At 49.6% G+C, this 18,547-nt stretch overlaps 1 protein-coding gene across 1 annotated transcript in view; it reads left to right on the top strand.

Annotated features, from left to right (window-relative positions):
- The window catches only part of phf14 (PHD finger protein 14), a 60,452-nt gene extending 44,180 nt beyond the window's left edge, over window positions 1-16,272 (top strand). Inside the window, exons 17-18 of the mRNA XM_056582523.1 lie at window positions 3,622-3,739; window positions 14,454-16,272. Of these exons, the coding sequence (XP_056438498.1) occupies window positions 3,622-3,739; window positions 14,454-14,555 (220 nt within the window). The 3' untranslated portion in view covers window positions 14,556-16,272. The remainder of the gene's footprint in view (window positions 1-3,621; window positions 3,740-14,453) is intronic.
- Window positions 16,273-18,547: the final 2,275 nt, after the last annotated feature.

The raw sequence follows: 18,547 nt of genomic DNA, 5'->3' as shown, positions 1-18,547 counted from the left end.
GAATTTCTCCCATCTTGTGGTAAAATTGTAATTTGCATTCAAATGAATGGTGCTCTCAAATGTGCCTGGCTTTGTCAAATGTGCTTTGCAATCTGGTTGCAAATACGGTAGGCAGTATGTGCCAAGAAGCTATGACAATTTGACACGTCTTCTTTGCTCCGGAGGATAAATCCGATCATTAGCAGAGGTATCTTACACCAATGAGGACATATTTATGAATGAAGAAATTGATTTTAGCTAATACATTACTTAAAACGCGACAGGGTGTCCCTTTAAAAAAACGAGGGTTGTCAAGTGATTTTAGAAGCATTCTTTTTCATATTTGTGGTAATGCACATGGCATACAGACAAAAGCAGGCTAAAGCTAGCGAGCTGGTCCTGTGTTCTGGGAGAGAAGCTATGAGGCCTGAGGGGAGGGGAGGGCTGGGATTTTTTCAGTTAGATTCTTTCAAAAACCATCTTCCTCTGTATGGTTACTCTAAATTACCTAGCTTTAATAAATAAAGATGTTATTCAAGCAAGCACATTCTTGTTTTTAACTCCTTAGAAGCAGGGGGAAACGAATTCAACAAGGCGACAAAAGTACACATTCATAATCTGCTAATATTGCTCTGAACCAATTATTCCTAAAAATAACTTTGTAACGACTTGGGCCGACTGGCTTCTGCTATCCCTCCCCGGTGTTCACCGTTGGCGTCTGACGGGAGCAGAGGGTGTCCTTTATTGGATGGGGGGGGTCTTCATTAGGGCCCGTGCTCTCACGGCTGTCCTTTACATCAGAGCTGGAGGTCGTCGGTTGGGGCCAGCTTTGAAAAGGGCTGCGGCGGCGTGTGTGCACACGGGTTCACGCTCGCTTCCTTCACGCTCGCGCTCTCTGCTCTCGCTCCACTCTTTTTACTCTTTCTTTTCAATTATTTTACCGGCCGTCTGCTGTATTTCTTTGCGTACAATACTGCCAGCGTTGATGTATAGCTTTGTGTCTGTGTGTCTGTGTGTGTTGTCGTCGTTAAAAAGCAGACTTGTGGTTACACATTGACTCACACAAACACACACACACACACACCGCCCTGCGCATAATGGAGCGGATAGAGCGCCGGAACACAGTGACCTGTCCAACCGCAATCTCCTTGATCAATATCTCTCATTGAGCTGGCTGAAGGTCCCGCATTGATAAGCACGTAATTAGTTCTAATTGTGATGTGTGTGTGTGTGTGTGCGTGTGCGTGCGCGTGCGCGCGTGTGCGTGTTCGTGCATGCGTGTGCGTGCGTGTGTGTGTGTGTGCTCGTGCCTGCATGGTCTTAACCGGCCTGCCTATGTCTCTTTTTGAAACATTTTCTTACAAGTTGTCTTCATCATCAACGTATACTAGGCTAGGAGGCTAGTATACCTTGATAGGCTAGGACAAGTCATTTTGGTAGCATTCCTTTTCCTTAAGTAATCGTGTATACACTGAGATATTGTTATACAAAGCACATTTAGGCACCTTAAAGCCTGGAAACAAACTGTGTGTAAGCTGCATTAATTGATTTCTGAACACAAGGGGGCAGAAATCACACTTCATACGAAATATGAATCCAGTGCATCACATAAATCCATTCTGCCAACCTGAGCTGTTCAAAGTGTGTGGGGCCGTTACTGTACGTGATGTTCTGGCCGTCTGCGGTCGTATTACCTGAGGACACGCCGCTGGGCAGGTTTTAGCATCCGTGACGTCCCTTTTTTATCGGACGTTAACAAGGTCTGTATTTATCTGTCCATCGAAGCGGCACCGCGCTCTGTGCCCTGCTCATGGGGTCAAGGTAGAGCGCCGTTAGGGGGGCTCGGAATCTATTAGGGAAGATCCCATGACTGACAACTAAATGCCTTGTCATCGTCCATCACGCCCCACGAGAGGGTCCCGTCAGCCCGCTGAGACCGCCGGGGATTTACGAGCTGAGGACCCTTCCTGCCCTGCAGGGGACACACACACACACACGATCTCAAGCATGCACTCACGCACACAGACGCACGTATAGACACACACACACACACACACACACACACACACACACACACACACACACACACACACACACACACACACACACACACACACACACACACACACACACACACACACATTTAATTCTTTATTTGAATCCACCAATCACATTACAAGAGACAAGATTCAAATATTTCAGAGATAAGATAAGTCTTTGTTCAAGGGTACAAAAAACATCTCCTGCGCCACACTGCCAGGCTGCCTATCACTGCTGATATGGAGCAGAACTTTGCTTATTGTTTAGATTTTCTGCTGGAGAGCCCAGCCAGCCTTAACCCACTGAAAACACGGTTGTGGACATGCCCCAAGCTTCCAAAAATAAACACTATTAGCTTGCATTGGTAGCCTAGGTCCCTTAGAATTTCCAGAATGGGCTGGTATTTAAGGATTTTATCGTTGAAAGCAATTTCCATGTACAAATCAAATACACAGCCTATCTCAAGTAAGAGCACTTCCCTTCTGTCTCTGTTTAAAAACACAACATCAGGGGTATTTGGGATGTTACAAAACACATCAAAAGAGGTGTTCCGGCATGATGCGTGAATGTTTGTACATGGTCACATTTTCTAGAGATACTTCCTTAACATTACTGGAAATTAGATCGACAAGTCGGTCATGGCGTGCAATATACAGTCCTTTGTACATAGTACAGCCATTCACAACATGGGCAACTGATTCAAGTTGATGGCCAGAGTGCATTATACAGTGTGGATGGTGGTGTGCAGGATACCATAATGCCAGATTGTATTTGGTAGGTAGCACCTGCAGCCTAGCTTTGGCAGTGAAACAGAGGATGTCCTCCCCAACAGCAGCATTTTTGTACATGGAGTGGGAAGCAGAGTGGTCGGCAAAGTCTAGGCATGCTAGCTTTCCCTGCATTCTAAGTCCAGTCCAGTGTTGTTTGGTCTCTGTTTGTTTTATGTTGAGAAGGAATCTCCTTGCTGTTGTGTTCTGTAGTATGTGTTGTGCCTCGTTGTGATATACAGTTGCCTCTGCGGTTACAGAAGGGTCGGTGACAACTGCATCAGATGCCTGTGGTGCTGTGTGTGAGTTGTGTTGTGTCCATTCCAGTTTGACTGACATTCTGTTGCACAGATCATTTAGGTCCGGCCAGTCCGACCGAACTCCAAAGCCTGCAGCTTGTGTGTCCAGTTTCCCGCTGCTTTTCCTCCCACACACACACACACACACACACACACACACACACACACACACACACACACACACACACACACACACACACACACACACACACACACACACACACACACACACACACACACACACACACACACAGTAGCTTAGCTTTAGCGTCTGCCTCTGGGATGTTTAGTGGAATGAAACGGAGGAACGCGGTGATATACGGGATATATATGTGATGTACGTGTCCCGACTGGAAGGGTCGCTAATCCGTGTACAACAATGGAATTCAATTGTAATATTGAAACTGCAACATTCCGGTTTGGCCTTTAGCCTAAGTTAAGATGTTTTCAGGAAGAAATGAGCAGTATGGAAATCCGTAACACCTAAGCTTCCTGATCGTGGTTCGTGTGTGTGTGTGGTGTCCCCCGTACCCCAGGTGTGACGAGTGCCTGCTCTGCTACCACTTTGGCTGTCTGGACCCCCCCCTGAAGAAGTCCCCCAAGCAGACGGGCTACGGTTGGATCTGCCAGGAGTGTGACAACTCCTCCTCCAGGGTGAGTAGAGCCCCCCCCTGCCCCGCTACTGGGACCCCTCCATGACCCCTGGGCCCCCAGCTACTGGGACCCCTCCATGACCCCTGGGCCCAGCTACTGGGACCCCTCCATGACCCCTGGGCCCCGCTACTGGGACCCCTCCATGACCCCTGGGCCCCCAGCTACTGGGACCCCTCCATGACCCCTGGGCCCAGCTACTGGGACCCCTCCATGACCCCTGGGCCCCCAGCTACTGGGACCCCTCCATGACCCCTGGGCCCCCAGCTACTGGGACCCCTCCATGACCCCTGGGTGGTTGGTCAGCCCACCATGAAGATATCTCCCTCTCAGCAGGTGACAGGCTGGTTGTAGGTGGTAGGGGCTGGTGGTGGTGGTCAGTGGGTCACGCTCAGCTACGTGCTGATGCAGTGCACTGCTTTGTCGACGGGATGGGAAATAATCACGTTCCGGAGCCTGGATACAAAAATGAGTAGAGAAGGTTGACCTTTGACATCAGTGGTTCCCAGTTCAGCATTGGTCTGATTCGCAAAAATAGCGACAATGGTCCAACTTCTTTCAAGTCTTTCTGTGGAAACGTTATTGTTGGTGTCGGCTGTTATCTCTTCCCAGCCTGCGTATGAAGCATTACTCTGATATACTAGAGAACAGCAGACTGTTCCTCCTTAACCTTCTGACCTCAACCATTCTCCCTATGCCCACTTTACCTCCCAACCACCGGTCTAGAGAGCATAGGAACGTCATGATGAATAGCAAGGACGTTCTTCTCCTGGGATTGTCGTTACCATAGTCAGTAAACAGACAGCAGGACGTCGGGTTTGAAGGGTTTGAATCGGTGGGATTCCAAATGTGGAGGGCGTGTTCCGACGCAGACGTGGAGACGTTTCAAATGCTGAGCACGACCCCCCTCTGTTCTGATGGAAGACAGAAAAGGTTAGAACAGCCTCCTGCTGTCCCACTCTCAGCCTGGATAGAGTACAGATCGTCTTATTGTCCTGGGTAACCTCCACTTCTCCACCGCACCTCGCTGTGGGGGGGGGTGCTTCTTAAAGACAAATTGTACAGAAATGATATTATGACCACCAACACCCCCCCACCCATTTGGAATGTCACGGTTTCCATCATGTTCCACAAGCTGAGTAATGTCAAGGATAATGTAAAGAGCGCCGGTCATTATCGGGAAAATAAGCCCCGACAGGGCGAACAGGACACGGACGCGCAGCGGAGGTGTCCTGCCTCACCCTGAAGGGGCTTATTTTTTTCGATAATGACCAGCGGCATTCTAGACATTATCCTGTTTATTACACGGCTACGTGCCAAATCGATAAAAATAACTTCACACGGTGTGTCTTTTTAAAATTTATTTGATTCCACCATTCGTAGTGTTGATCAGCAGACAAATAGTCCGCCAAAGCTAGCAATGGAATACATCGGGTTTGATAAGTTACTGGACTACTTGCGGAGTGATACCAAAGACTTGAATCAGAGGCATTAAATCCACTTTCCCTGACAGCGGTCATTGTATGCTTAGCAACGGTGAATTATCAAAAATATTTCACCGCCGGAAGTCGTGAAGGCCCGTGCAAGTGAACGGAGCGTTTCACAGCATTAAGAAGAGCCGTGTAATAAGTTTCTTTATCAGAGGGTCCGTTCGCAGAGGCTAGTGTTTAGCTACATGTGAACGTACTCCCCTCCGTGGCGTGCGTCCAGCATGAAGCCGGACTGGAGATGCTTGGTGGAGGATGTAAAGCGTTTCATTAGCAGTGAAATGGTGAAGGCTGCCCGCTAACTCCTCCACTGTGAGAGGCTGGATCATTAAAGGCGCCGGTCACACGTTCTCCCGCTCTTAGAGACATAGTTTGGGGCCGATTGAAGCTCGTTGGGGATGGGAAATTATATAAAAAATAAATACATAGAAAAGATTATTGTTTTTTTTCACATTTTTGCCATTCCTTTACACTGGCATAAATGACATTGAGTTTTATACTATGTTCTAACGACAGCGGTAGAGGATAATAGCAGCGAGCGCAAATCCAGCTTTAGTCCATTTGCACTCCTCTGGGCGTTGGAGCTCATAAATGTAACGTGGGTTGTAAGTCAATGGGGCTTTCAAAGTAAGAGAAGGTAGGGAGCTCTTAAATTGCCTCCCCGCTGTTCATATGCAGGGATTTGTGCTTCTCTGTAGTCAAATCATAAAAAAGGCAGGCTGCATGTTCCTGTAAGGGGCAGGGTTTCTGGATTTATTATGGCGGTACAGGTGTTGGGAACACAGAGATTAAGCAAGTCTTTCTCATCTTACCGTTGTCCTTACTGCCTGCCTCTAGTGTAAAGGTAGTCCACCCAAAACATACACATAATCACCCCACCCACCCAGCTAGACATCCCCTGCACCCAGCGCATCAGAGACGTCCGCTGGCCTGCACATCCTTGACTCATTTAGGCTTGTGGGACGTTAAGTGTAAAATGTAACCTTCTATTCATGTTCTAGCTTCGGTTCAAATGCATTGTAACGATGTATGGAAGGGAATGAATGTCTATAGAATGAAAAGCCCCCCCCCCATCACCACTCACTCACCCAAACACACACACTCACTGACCCAAATACACACACTCACACACCCAATCACACACTCACACACACACACACACACAATCACCCAAACACACACTCACTCACCCAAACAAACACTCACTCGCCCAAGCACGCACACTCACTCACCCAAACACACACCCAAACACACACACTCACTCACTCGCTCAAACACAGCCAAACGGACACACTCGCGCACCCAAACAACAAACCGGATGGATCAGATGTTTCTTTATTCCATCAGGACGAGGGAACAGCCCTCGTTCGACAGGCACTGCGCCACAGCACATTGTTCTTGCGCTTTTCTCTTTCTTATTTCCAGGAAGTTGTGACATTCTTGCAGAAAGAAAAAGACAAGAAAGGTGGGGAATCGGGAGATAGCTGCAGACAGACCCTGGATCCTTAATGGTGTGTGGGCGGTAGATAATGGAGTCCACTCGTGGCATCTAAAAAGCACTCAGAGATGAGAGCTGTATTTAAGCAAAGTTTTATTATCTGCTTTCAAATGCCAAGCCACACACAGGGTTCTGCCTGTGGTTGGGGGCTGAGGGGGTGTGTGTGTGTGTGTGTGTGCGTGGGGGGGGGGGGGTCTTAAATGCCAATGTTAAGTGGTGAGAACTACCTGACCATTGTAACGGCAATGCTGCTTGAGAGAGAGAGAGAGAGAGAGAGAGAGAGAGAGAGAGAGAGAGGGAGAGAGGGGGAGAGAGAGAGGTGATTTGTCAAAGCTGTTATAGCACTAGACATGACAGCGGTACACTGTCATGTCTAAGGAGAGAGATTTGATGTTAGAAAGTAAAATAATCGTTTGTAAAATAGGTTGATTTGAAAGCTGTGCCGCAGTACTCTGACTCTGTGTACGTATACCAGTTTACAGATATGGTGTCGCTTTGACTGCGGATCGGTAGCATGTTCTCCTATTAAAGCGTATGCTACATCTACACATGTGTGTCATTAGCCATAGAGATTGGTTTTGAACCATTAACACCATTCCAAGGTCACTGGTCTTGTGTTCGGGGGGGGGGGGGGTCCCAGTGCATGTGAAAGGTCAGAGACAATGGGATTGTGTCTCTCTGTGAGTTGTAATTGACCACCACACCACTCTGTGAAGCCATCTCGTCCCGGTCATTGTCTCTGAATTAGCCATCGGTTTGTACCGCGGCCATTAAAAGGTCAGGCTGGACGCACGGCGCTCCTTCGTGTTTATTGAGGAGCGTGTTGCCTGACGCCACCTATCTGTGGCGACACGTTCTGCGTGGCGACGCCGCGATGCCACTAAAGGGCTTTATGGGAGCGGCTCAAGTTCATTATGCCGGCTGTGTTTTCTCTGGGCCTGCCTGGCTCAGATAAAACGCTTTACTACCAAGGCCACATTCCTCAGGGCTGTCACCAGGGGGCCCTGCCCAATTGATTCCAGCAATAAAATGACAGTCCCGGCATAATATACGAATGGCCTTTCGATGCAGGCTGGTTAGCGGCCAGAGGGCCCCTGGTTTACCCTTTATTTACAGCCTGCTGCGTGGGCTTTCCATGGTGAATCCTGGAGCCCCGGTGAGGAGCAGAGCGAGGGGGAAGACGCTAGCGCGACGCCGGCGGCTCTTAAAGTTGTGTTGGAAGTAGCTCGTGGCTTTTTCTCTGCGTGGGATGCTCACTCCGTGGTTCATGCGCCGGGCTCTGGACGTGTCATCAGAAACGCTGGCAACTGTCAAGATGGCTGCCGCCCTAAATCCTTCAAGTTTGAAGGCCGACTCCGAAACACCGGGGGTGGCAAGCACCTAATCAATCTACTGTGACCCCCATGTCTTCAGCTGCGTGGGGGGCTGGGGGTGTGTGCGTGCGTGTGTGTTTGTGTGTGTATGTGTGTGTGTGTGTGTGTGAGTGTTAGAGGTTGTGTGTTTGTGGCTGTGTGTGTGTGTGTGTGTGTTTGTGTGTGTGTGTGGGAGTGTTAGAGGTTGTGTGTTTGTGTCTGTGTTTGCGTGCGCGTGTGTGTGTGTGTGTGTGTGTGTGTGTGTGTGTAAAGGAGGATTGAGGGTTCTTGTTTCATTAGTTGCACAGTGTGTGCGGTGACTAGTCGGGTATACTCTTTATTGTGTTATTTCCCTTGGTGTAAGCGTTGAGTCAGGTGTTCCTGTAGGTATTCACGTCGGTCCCCGGTTGGTGTTTTTGTGGGAGCGGCGCGATCAATCAGAGGCTTCAAGCGGCCGAACGGTGTAATTAAGTTAGCCTAATTAACTTAGCGTAGTGTCACGCTCGGTCGGCTTCCATTGTGGGGGAGAAATGGGTGCCATCACTCAGCGGACGCCCCGGTGCTTACAGTAAGGTGTCGATAGAGGTGCGGGGCGTTCATCATCGGCCCGTTGTTCAGCGGGTGTCTTTCAGCGCGCGGCCCGCTCCCATTCGTCAGCGCTCCCCTCTGTTTTAACGTGATACGGGGACGCCATCGCTTCACCAACAGGGGCAGGCTGTCTCCTCGTATGGGGAGTGAGTTGCACTCCGGCATGCACGCTAACTAAGGCGAGTGATAGAGTCGTGGCCGCCGCGGTGCGCCTCGGACACGGAGGCAGTTAGCCGCAGCGTGAGCTGATTTAAAGAGCGCTGTTCGCTGAGGCGGCCTGCAGGGGGGCGGAGCACAACCGACCGGTGAGCAGGAGCCACAATCAATGCCGAGCACTAACCTCCATCACGGTAACTAGCCGCTGACCCGCTCCCTCTCCGGGGCCAATTTGTGCAGTAAACAGCGTCACGTGGGGGGCCGTCAGGGGCCCGGCCCGCACCCCCCCCCCACCCCACCCGCCGCATCACTTAGAGGAGGGCTCGATGCTAACAAGCCTCCTCTAACGGGGGCCGGTTCAGGGGAACACACACGGGACCCCCGTCCTGTTCTTTATGGGCGTAAACACAGCCCGGACCCCCAGGGGCCATCCCCTTTCATCACACCACATTTCCCACAAGCCCCAGCAGAGTGGGCAGAACCACGCCTCATAGTTCACTCCCTGCTCCTCAGAGCTGTGCTGGCCCACGGTTCCTCCTGTGTCCCCCGGCCCCTCGCCCCTGGTCCTTCCAGAGCTCTGATTGCTCATCTGTACCGCGGTTGGAACAGTGGAGCTGGGAGACCCCTCCTACGGGGCTCTCCTGTGATGGCTTTCACAAAGTGTTGATTCCTTTTCAGATCCACTGATGATCTCTTCCGCCGGTGTGAAGATGTCGTATTGAAGACATGCTCTTGCCGTTCTAATGAAATACGTTCACGTTAATGGCGAGGTTAGGAAACGGGGTATAGGTTACACTCAATCGCAAAGTGTCCCATAAGTGCGTAGATCTGTACTGATCTCTACATGTGCCCGTGCACAATGCCATCATTGTGCCCGTGCACAATGCCATCGTCTCGGCCCGACTGATGGAGACGCTGCTGGATGGGAGCGGTTCCATCAGACGCACTTTAACAGCGAGACGATGCGCTGATGGGGTACTAGTTATTCGTCCCGTGGCGGTCGTCTTCACAAATGAAACGGTCTCTTGTGAACTTAAACTTAATTGACGAGTCGTGTGAGATGTGATTCGGCCGTCTCTCGGAGAGCCGTGTGTGTGTGTCAGTGTGCGCTGGCCGGCCGGGGTCAGCCTGATGTTATAATTGCAGCGTTCAGCAGACGGAGGGTCCTCTCTGTGCTATTGAATGTGGTTAATTTTTGTAACAATTCATCTATCTTGACGCACCGCTGTGCCCACCCACGACGCAGGCTCTCACGCTCGCAGTCTGTACCATTTAACGCAACGCATTTGTGTAGGATGTACGCCTCATTGACACCATAAATCATACTAATGGGGAGTGTGTGTGTGTGTGTGCGTTTGTGTGTGTGTGTGTGTGTGTGTGTGTGTGTGTGTGTTTGAGTGGAGGGAGCAGAGACGCTTCATAGATTGTTAGCCTCCACAAGTCTCCATTCTACTGTAGCCTGCAAAATCTAACATCCCTCTTGGATCAAACACACGGACACACACGCACACACAGACACACACACACACTCACAAACACACCCTCACAAACACACAGCCTCACACCAACCCACACAAACACACACTCTCGCACAGCCACACACACACAAACACACCCTCACGCACACACATACACTCACACACACACACACACCCTCACAAACACACATCCACGCACATACACACTCAATCACACACACAAACACACACCTTCACACCCAGCCACACAAACACACACACACACCCTCACAAACACACACCCTCACACAATGACACACACACACACACACACTCTCCTCTCTGCGTGGTGTAACACACACAGGGACATTGTTTCACGTCAGAGAAACATGAGCCAGCACCCCGTCTCCCCGGGGTGAGGGGTCTCTCTGGGGTGCAGGGGTCTCCCCCGGGTGAGGGGTCTCTCTGAGGTGCAGGGGTCTCCTCGGGGTGCAGGGGTCTCCTCGGCTTGGCCCTACGCCCTCCTCTCTCAGGACCCGTCCACTGCGTCCCGCGGAGGTCATTTGGAGGACGAACGTCCTAAACGACCCCCGCGACTCCGGATCAGACCTGTGTACGGTTCATGCGCTCCTTTCTATTGTTGGCTCTCATCAGAGGAGCGGCCTCGCGTAAGAAAACATTAATAATCCTGGCTTGTGCATTTAGGCTCTGATCAAATTAGCCACGGCTTGAATCTCCTCCCTAAAATGAAATCCATTTGATGTGCGGCAAAACAAACACACAGCGATGGGAAAACATGATATGGTTGAACAACATTTCCTAGAAATCTCAGAGAGCAGGAAGAGGCACGCACAGGCCAGTGGTGATTGTTGATTGAGCTGTGTTGGGTTCTGTGCTACGGCAGAGCGACGGGCGGTCTAACGTGGTGTGAGGGGGGGGGGGGGTTAAATGTAGCACGCTAACCACGGTGTGAACAGGCTAATGGAAGCGGCCTGTTTACGGGCCAGAGCCACGGGAACATCACTGGAACACTGGCGGCTAGGAGAGATGCTGCCACGTACACGCAGCAAGGCACTCAGCCAGTGCGTCACACACACACACACACACACACACACACACACACACACACACACACAGAGGAAACACACACACACACACACAGAGGAAACACACAGACACACAGAGGAAACACATACACAGAACAGACACACACAAAGACACACAGACAGAACACAGCTGTTCTGTGTAGAGAGCATTTCAGAACAGGTCAAGGACTGTTCTCCTGGTACGAGTGGATACTCAACATAGCACATTATACAAAGAATCACAAAATGAACACAATCGAAAAATCCGAATCTATATTCTATCAAATCTATCAATGATTAACGAAGGGTAGAAGGGTAGCACGTTGGAGCTTTTGAAATACTTCTGGATACAACTAGTGCCGATGATCTGTGTGCATACACATGCGATGTCTACATACGAGATACTACATCAACAGCTAGAGATGTTCTCTGGCCTGCTTTCTGGCTGCGGTGGACCGGTTCTCCTCCAGCGTATGGGAACATGTGGTCCTCGACGGGGAGAGGCCCCGGTGTGTGTGTGAGGCTGCCGGTATGGTGTAGTGGGAAAACACCACAGTAGTCTCTCCTGTGGACAGCATTCTCATGTAAAAACAACGTGGCCAGCAGACCATGATAAGGATATTACTGGTGCTAATTAGCCGCTAATTCTTTAGAGAACTGTGTTGGCTTGATAAAGAAGGCCGGGCTTATTAAAGTACACGCTTCCCTCTGAATGGGAATTCTTTGTCGAGCGTTTATTTTAATCCTGCTTTATGCGGTTGACTTTGTGAGCTTTGTGCTTCTGTGTGTAGTGGCGTGTGCATTGTGGGATGTTTGTGGTCGGTGTTTTGTGTGTGTTTGTTGGGGGGGGGGGGGGCTGTATAAACATTTCTGTATGGCGTAGGCAGTTTTGTCTGGCTGATCATAAGTGTGTGTGTGTGTGTGTGTGTGTGTGTGTGTGTGTGTGTGTGTGTGTGTGTGTGTGTGTGTGTGTGTGTGTGTGTGTGTGTGTGTGTGTGTGTGTGTGTGTGAATTGCAGGGTTAGTATAACTTCCACAGCCTTCCATCCCAGCAGTGCTGGCTGGTCTCTGTTGCCACCTAGGGCCCAGTGTGTGTGTTGTCAGTGGGAGTGCTTCGCAAGCAGCCAGACTCGATTAGGATATGAAGGACATGACATTTTATCCTCATATATGTGCACGTTGCTGCCGCAGGCTCTGGGAGTCTACCCACCTGTCTCCCTGGAGCCAGCTGATGGAGATATCCCAAAATGCCAGAGCCAATCATCAGCATCCTCCCCTCTCTCTCTCTCTCTCTCTCTCTCTCTCTCTCTCTCTCTCTCTCTCTCTCTCTCTCTCTCTCTCTCTCTCTCTCTCTCTCTCTCTCTCTCTCTCTCTCTCTCTCTCTCTCTCTCTCTCTCTCTCTCTCTCTCCTCTCTCCTCTCTCTCTCTCTCTCTCTCCCCCCCCCCCCCCCCCCCCTCTCTCTGGTAGGGGGTCCTGCCCGAGGCTGTTTCTGTTATATCAGAGTAAATATCACTCGGTCAGGGGTCTGCTGGTGGAGAGCTCCACTCTGAACATAACCCCCCATCACATCCCCCCCACCGCGCCTCCGGCTGCGTGGGCATTAAACCGGCTGAGAACCAGTAGCCCAACCAGTTCAGCCACAGCCAGGGGAAGGCTGAGAACCAGTAGCCCAACCAGTTCAGCCCCAGCCAGGGGAAGGCTGAGAACCAGTAGCCCAACCAGTTCAGCCACAGCCAGGCGGAGGCTGAGAACCAGTAGCCCAACCAGTTCAGCCCCAGCTAGACCTGAATGTGAAGATCCCCAGCCTCCCCATCTCACTCAGAGCCCCCCGTATCAGAGCCCCCCGTATCAGAGCCCCCCGTCTCAGAGCCCCCCGTATCAGAGCCGTCCCGTCTCACTCAGAACCAGGTAGTGCTGTCCTGAACAGTTACATACACAATAAAGCACAAAGGTTTCATTTTAATGACGCTACAAAAAGCTTTAATAGAACCCGAGATAATTGCTGGCTTGATGGCTTCATGAGAGAGGTGAGCAAAACGATCTAAGGTTGGTGATGTATTTGATGAGTCATGAGGACATGTACTCATGTACATGAGTGGACCTAAGGGGTGATAAAGCCATGTAGGGCCTCACTCATGGCTCCCATCATTGAACCTGCCAGTTGAAAGCGGTCCGATGGAGGCCCGCCCCGTGCTGGGCAGAGCCCCCTCCCTGTGTGTGTGTTTGGGTGGGCCCCGAGGTGACGAAGCTGAGCGGGGGGATAGACCCCTGACACCTCAAAAGAGGACCACAAACAGGGACACTTAATCAGGCAGGCGGGAGGGTGGCGCGTGAGGACCGGCTCTTTTACGCGATGGTTAGCATGCGGCCCCCTGCTGGCTCCCCCCCCCCCCCCCCCCCCCGATAACGGATGGCGCTACAGGTAATTGGAAAATTGGCAGCCTTGTCAGGGAGATTTGGTGGATGGGTGAGGGTACATGGCGCTGGAGTTCATGAGGTGTCAGAGCCCAGGGCTGGATTTATACCTTCCATGGCGTCGGAGGGAGGACCTCAAGGGTTCGGGGGGGGGGGGGGGGGGGAAATAGCAACATTTGTTCTATTTTTCACTTTTCCTGACCGAGCAGAGACTATCATATCAAGGGACGGTATGCCTGTGATTAAAGCCAGGATTAATGGACCTGTTAAGTTGTTTCTTTCTTAACACGCCAGTCGTGACCTACAGTTCCGGACAAAGGTAGACGTATTTATGAATACAAGTTTTGCATTTTGCACAAATGCGTAAAAGTGGATTTTTTTCTAAGTCCATACGCATTAGTTACAATAAGACAAATGTCAAAACCAGATTTGGCTTGCGAACCGTTGAATCCTCTTTTGAGGATCAAATCGATCGCTGCATTTGTTGATCGCAATCCCGCCGGAATCCATCTCGCCAGGCTTCAGGTCATCATCTGTTTAGTTAGAGCGTGTGGACCAATCAGCTTCCTAGGTGGAGGAGACGGTGGACAGACGGTTCGGTTTGTGTGTTTGTGCTCTCGGATGGCTCAGGTCTGAACTGTTATTTAAAGGTGTCTCATCGCATTTGTTTTGGTTTCAGGAGGAAGAGGATGAGCGACCAGAGGAGGAGGATGAGGAGCGAGAGGAAGAGGAGGCGGGCATTGTGAAAGAGGAGATGTCTGAGCACCCGATTCCAATCTGAGCCGTGGCAGCGGTGAATCCTCGTGAGCACGACTAACTAGCGTGCTAACGCCAGAGTGTTTCCTTCCTCGATGACGGCACAAACGCTACTCAACTCTACTCTACACTACTCTAATCTACGCTCCTCTACACTATCCTTCTCTACTCTACTGCTGTCTCCCGGACAGTCATGCTCCTGGAGAACCAGCAGTGTTTGGTTTCATGTACATCAGAAACATATGACGGACATAGCCCATAGAGAACAGTATATTTTAGAACAGAATGTATGCTAACGCCTTCTAGAAATGGGGAGAGCATGATATTTTTTTAAAAACAAAGGGGTACAAGCCTGAAGGGCTGGAGAGGAATCGACGGGCAAATAATTTCTTATTTCCGATTAACACCTTTAAGGACCAACACAATCCGAAGGGATCTACCTGTCCTTTATCCTGAGAGACATCGAGCTATACACGTTTCAATGCTTTCAGGAGACACTCATGCTTTGCCTTCAAAGCAATATTTCTGGTAAACCAGACCTTTTTCACTCTATGTCCATACACTAACCTCTACACAGCGGCCACGCCCTGAAGCATTCGAACCAGTGTGTTAACAAGACAACGCAGCCGAGAACACTATCATGTCCGCTGTTTAAATGTGTTCACCCAGCTGACCTCTGACCTCTTTGTCTTAGTTCATGTCGCTGGTTGCTTGTTTGCGTCTTGCGTCACTTTTTAATGGCTTTTGGTTTCCCTTTTTGATTTTTTAAGTTCCCTTTAACTGATGATTTGATTTTTGCCGTTGATTGAAGTACTATTTGCACCGCTACTTTGATTTGGACGCACAGCGTTTTCCCAACTGTGTTTCCCAGAGTTTGTATTTAGATACGATGTAAATGTGATAGGAGGAGGTGAAGATATTTTTTTTATCCTGGCCTGACATTGACCGATGTGCGCTCATGTGGGTTACATCACATGGCGGTAGCTGGAGGATATTTCCAAAGACGCAATGTTTACTGACACTGACCGCTCCCTGAGTGGAGGGGTGAAGCAACATGTCTCCACACTTAAGGGAACATCTTGTGAGTCACCCTAAATGAACACTATACAATCTGTCTGAATAGTTTGACCACAGCCTGAACCAGGATGTGTTGCGATGTCACCAAGGAGACTCACTTCGATGTGGCTCAGATAAGAGCACCAGACTAGACATGTTAGGCCATCAAAGTCCTCATTGTTTCAATGGAAATGCTAATAAATCTCTAAGGCTAATTGTTCATCGCGTTATTTATACCGAAGCTTCTAGACATTATATTGGGAGGGCATTTTGCTATCGAGACGTTTCTATAAGACTGAATAATTGTATCAAATATAAAGGGAGGTACTAATCAGAGATGAAGGGTATGCAGTTTTTAGACATCTAAAATGTAACTTGATCAGATCAGCATTTGAGAAGTAAGTATGTTTAAGTGTCACTGTTGTATTTAAAGATGTATATGTTTAACCAAAATGTTTACTGAAGTGTGATTTTTTTTTACTCAAACTTTTGCCACTACTTTAAATTTGCTAGTATAAACATACACTGGATTCTCACGACCCAAAAAATACGCTGTATTTTTCATAAAAGTTAAACATTAAATTGGGATTCATGTGAAATAGGCAGTTAAGTAACGGATGTGTGGTTTTGGACCGCCGTTGTGTGCAGTGGAAAGCAGGATCTTAAAGATCCGCTATTTCCTCGTGTCACATTACTGTTCCAAATGGGTGTTGTGAAAAGATGCGGTCTGCAACATCAACCGTTTAACCGTCAAACATCCAGGGACTTTTGGGCACCAACATTAAATTGCCCCCCCTCCTCCCCCCAAAGAATGATCGTATTCATCATCATCATCATCAAGTGCATTTTATTGATGAACTACAATGAAACGTTCAACAACTTAGCCTTTGTTATAGAACACAATGCAGAGGCATACTGTAGGCCTAATAATTCAATATGTTCCTAAAGTGCTTTTAAGTGAAGACAGCTTATGATTCACACTAATACATATCAGTTACAGTATTTAGTTTGGCGCTCACACTTCCCCCTCCTCCTGGCCACCGTCTGCATCGTTTTCTTTGGTGCTACGTGATTGTGGGCTGAGTTATGTTTCAACTTGGCGTTGATCTGGCCTCATTTTGGGCCCCTCAGCTCGCCGCCGTTTCATTGTGGCTAGGCGCAAAGGCGTAAAGCAGGTTAACTCCAAACAAGATCTAACAACACATGCTGCCTGAGCCCTTCAGCGATCTCGGGCTCCTTGGCACCGGCCCCGGGGCCCATATGGTTTGTCCGGCCCTTTATGTTGCAGTGCCGATGTCTTCCTATCAATTGTCTGACGCAGTTTTGTGTTATTTTAGAACATAGCTGAGCCTGATGGTTCTGCTTTAAGGCTAGCAGGGGTCCCTTAAATGCTTTGTATCTATATTTAGCCTTTGTGAGAGATCTCCAACTTCCCAGACAAACAGATATTGGACAAGGCCCATACTCATTCTGGTGATGCAGACTCAATACATAATACACCAATTTATATACAGCAGCCGGGTGACATCTGTCAAGGAATTGCAGATCCAGAAAAAAATCGGATCTCCACAACACAGCGTGTAACAAAATGTGTACGTCAATCGGTAACCTTCGACACAACACAGTCTTGTGGAGGGCTGAGATATCAATTTGTTTCACTGTAACTATTCATTTGGCCGCTTCAAGGGCGGGCGGGAGGGAATCCCGATAAGACGACTGAACCGTGAAACACATTATTCAGGGAACTGTGTGCTTTATTTATTTATTTGCTCCCTCGCAGAAACCTTCGCATAAAATGGATGTGCTTTGACGGAAGGCTCCGGCTGTGCCGGCGGGCGTTGCAGCCGGGCTCCCTGCCGCCACGCTCCCAGCACGCCATCCGAGGCGGATGTCATTAAGTGCGCGATAACGGCGATGGGTGCATTAATGGCGCAAGCGGGCCGTTCTGGCACCTTGTGCCCCCGCTAATCTCCTATTTATTCCCGCCGCATACTAAGTAGCTCTTAATGTTGGCGACACAAAGGAAACGGAGTAGCGATCCGCAGCCAGCTGTTACGAGGAGAAGAGTCTTCATTGTGAGTTCATGGATTATAGCCCCGCCATCAGCGCACTCAGACTATGATCGGTCGCCGCTGAACGCCGCCACGGCCCTCCGCCACTGCCAGAGCCCGCTAATGGCTCGCGGCGATGTGGAGGGCTTCTCTCTGAATTTACTCAGATAGAACCCTTCTATGCATGCTTGAACCGTTTTTATTACGGTTATTATTTATTTTACATTTCATTACCCATTTAAGCGTGTCCGACGTACAACAACAGCATAGGATTCCAGGGCGTGCTGAGCAACAGTTAACCTGGAGGGCCTGTGTTCATGTATTCCACCATCGCAAACCCGTTGCTGGTGCTGGTGCTGGTGCTGATGCTGGTTCTGCACGCCAACTCCCCAAGAACCAGCTCGATTCTCCACAAACTTTAGGGCTAGAGTAGAGCCACGTCAATGCGTCAGAGCAGACGACCTTGTTGTCCTAGCAACGCATCAGGACATTTAGATTACTGGTAAAATAAACATGTTAAAAATAAGCTATCCCAGTGCTAGCCATCACGGGATCTTGTTTCTGGCCTGTGTGGAGTCGGTGCTGGCCCGGGGCCAAGATTATTTAAGTGGAAAAGCCAAGAACCAGTTTGAGATTGGCACTGGCTCCGACCCAGCAGTGGAACGGTGTTGGTGGAAGAGGGGTAATAGAGAACATACGCCATTTTACTTTTATGTTGGAACTGGTCGGTCTGTGGCCAAACGAAGGCAACTGTGACTCCTCTCATCCTCCACGACAAGTCTATGTGGAAGATCTTTACATCAGGAGCACTGTTCTGTCCGTCCAGATCTCTGAATTGGACCTCTCCTATTGGTCCGTGGGTTGAACACAGTCTTAGACCGGTCATCGGGTCCATTTGTGTAACCAAAAG

The sequence above is a fragment of the Gadus chalcogrammus genome, chromosome 22 (assembly GCF_026213295.1).
Source record: "Gadus chalcogrammus isolate NIFS_2021 chromosome 22, NIFS_Gcha_1.0, whole genome shotgun sequence".
Taxonomy (NCBI): Eukaryota; Metazoa; Chordata; class Actinopteri; order Gadiformes; family Gadidae; genus Gadus; species Gadus chalcogrammus.
Note: the sequence above shows the minus strand (reverse complement) of the source record. Positions and strands in the feature narration are given on the sequence as shown.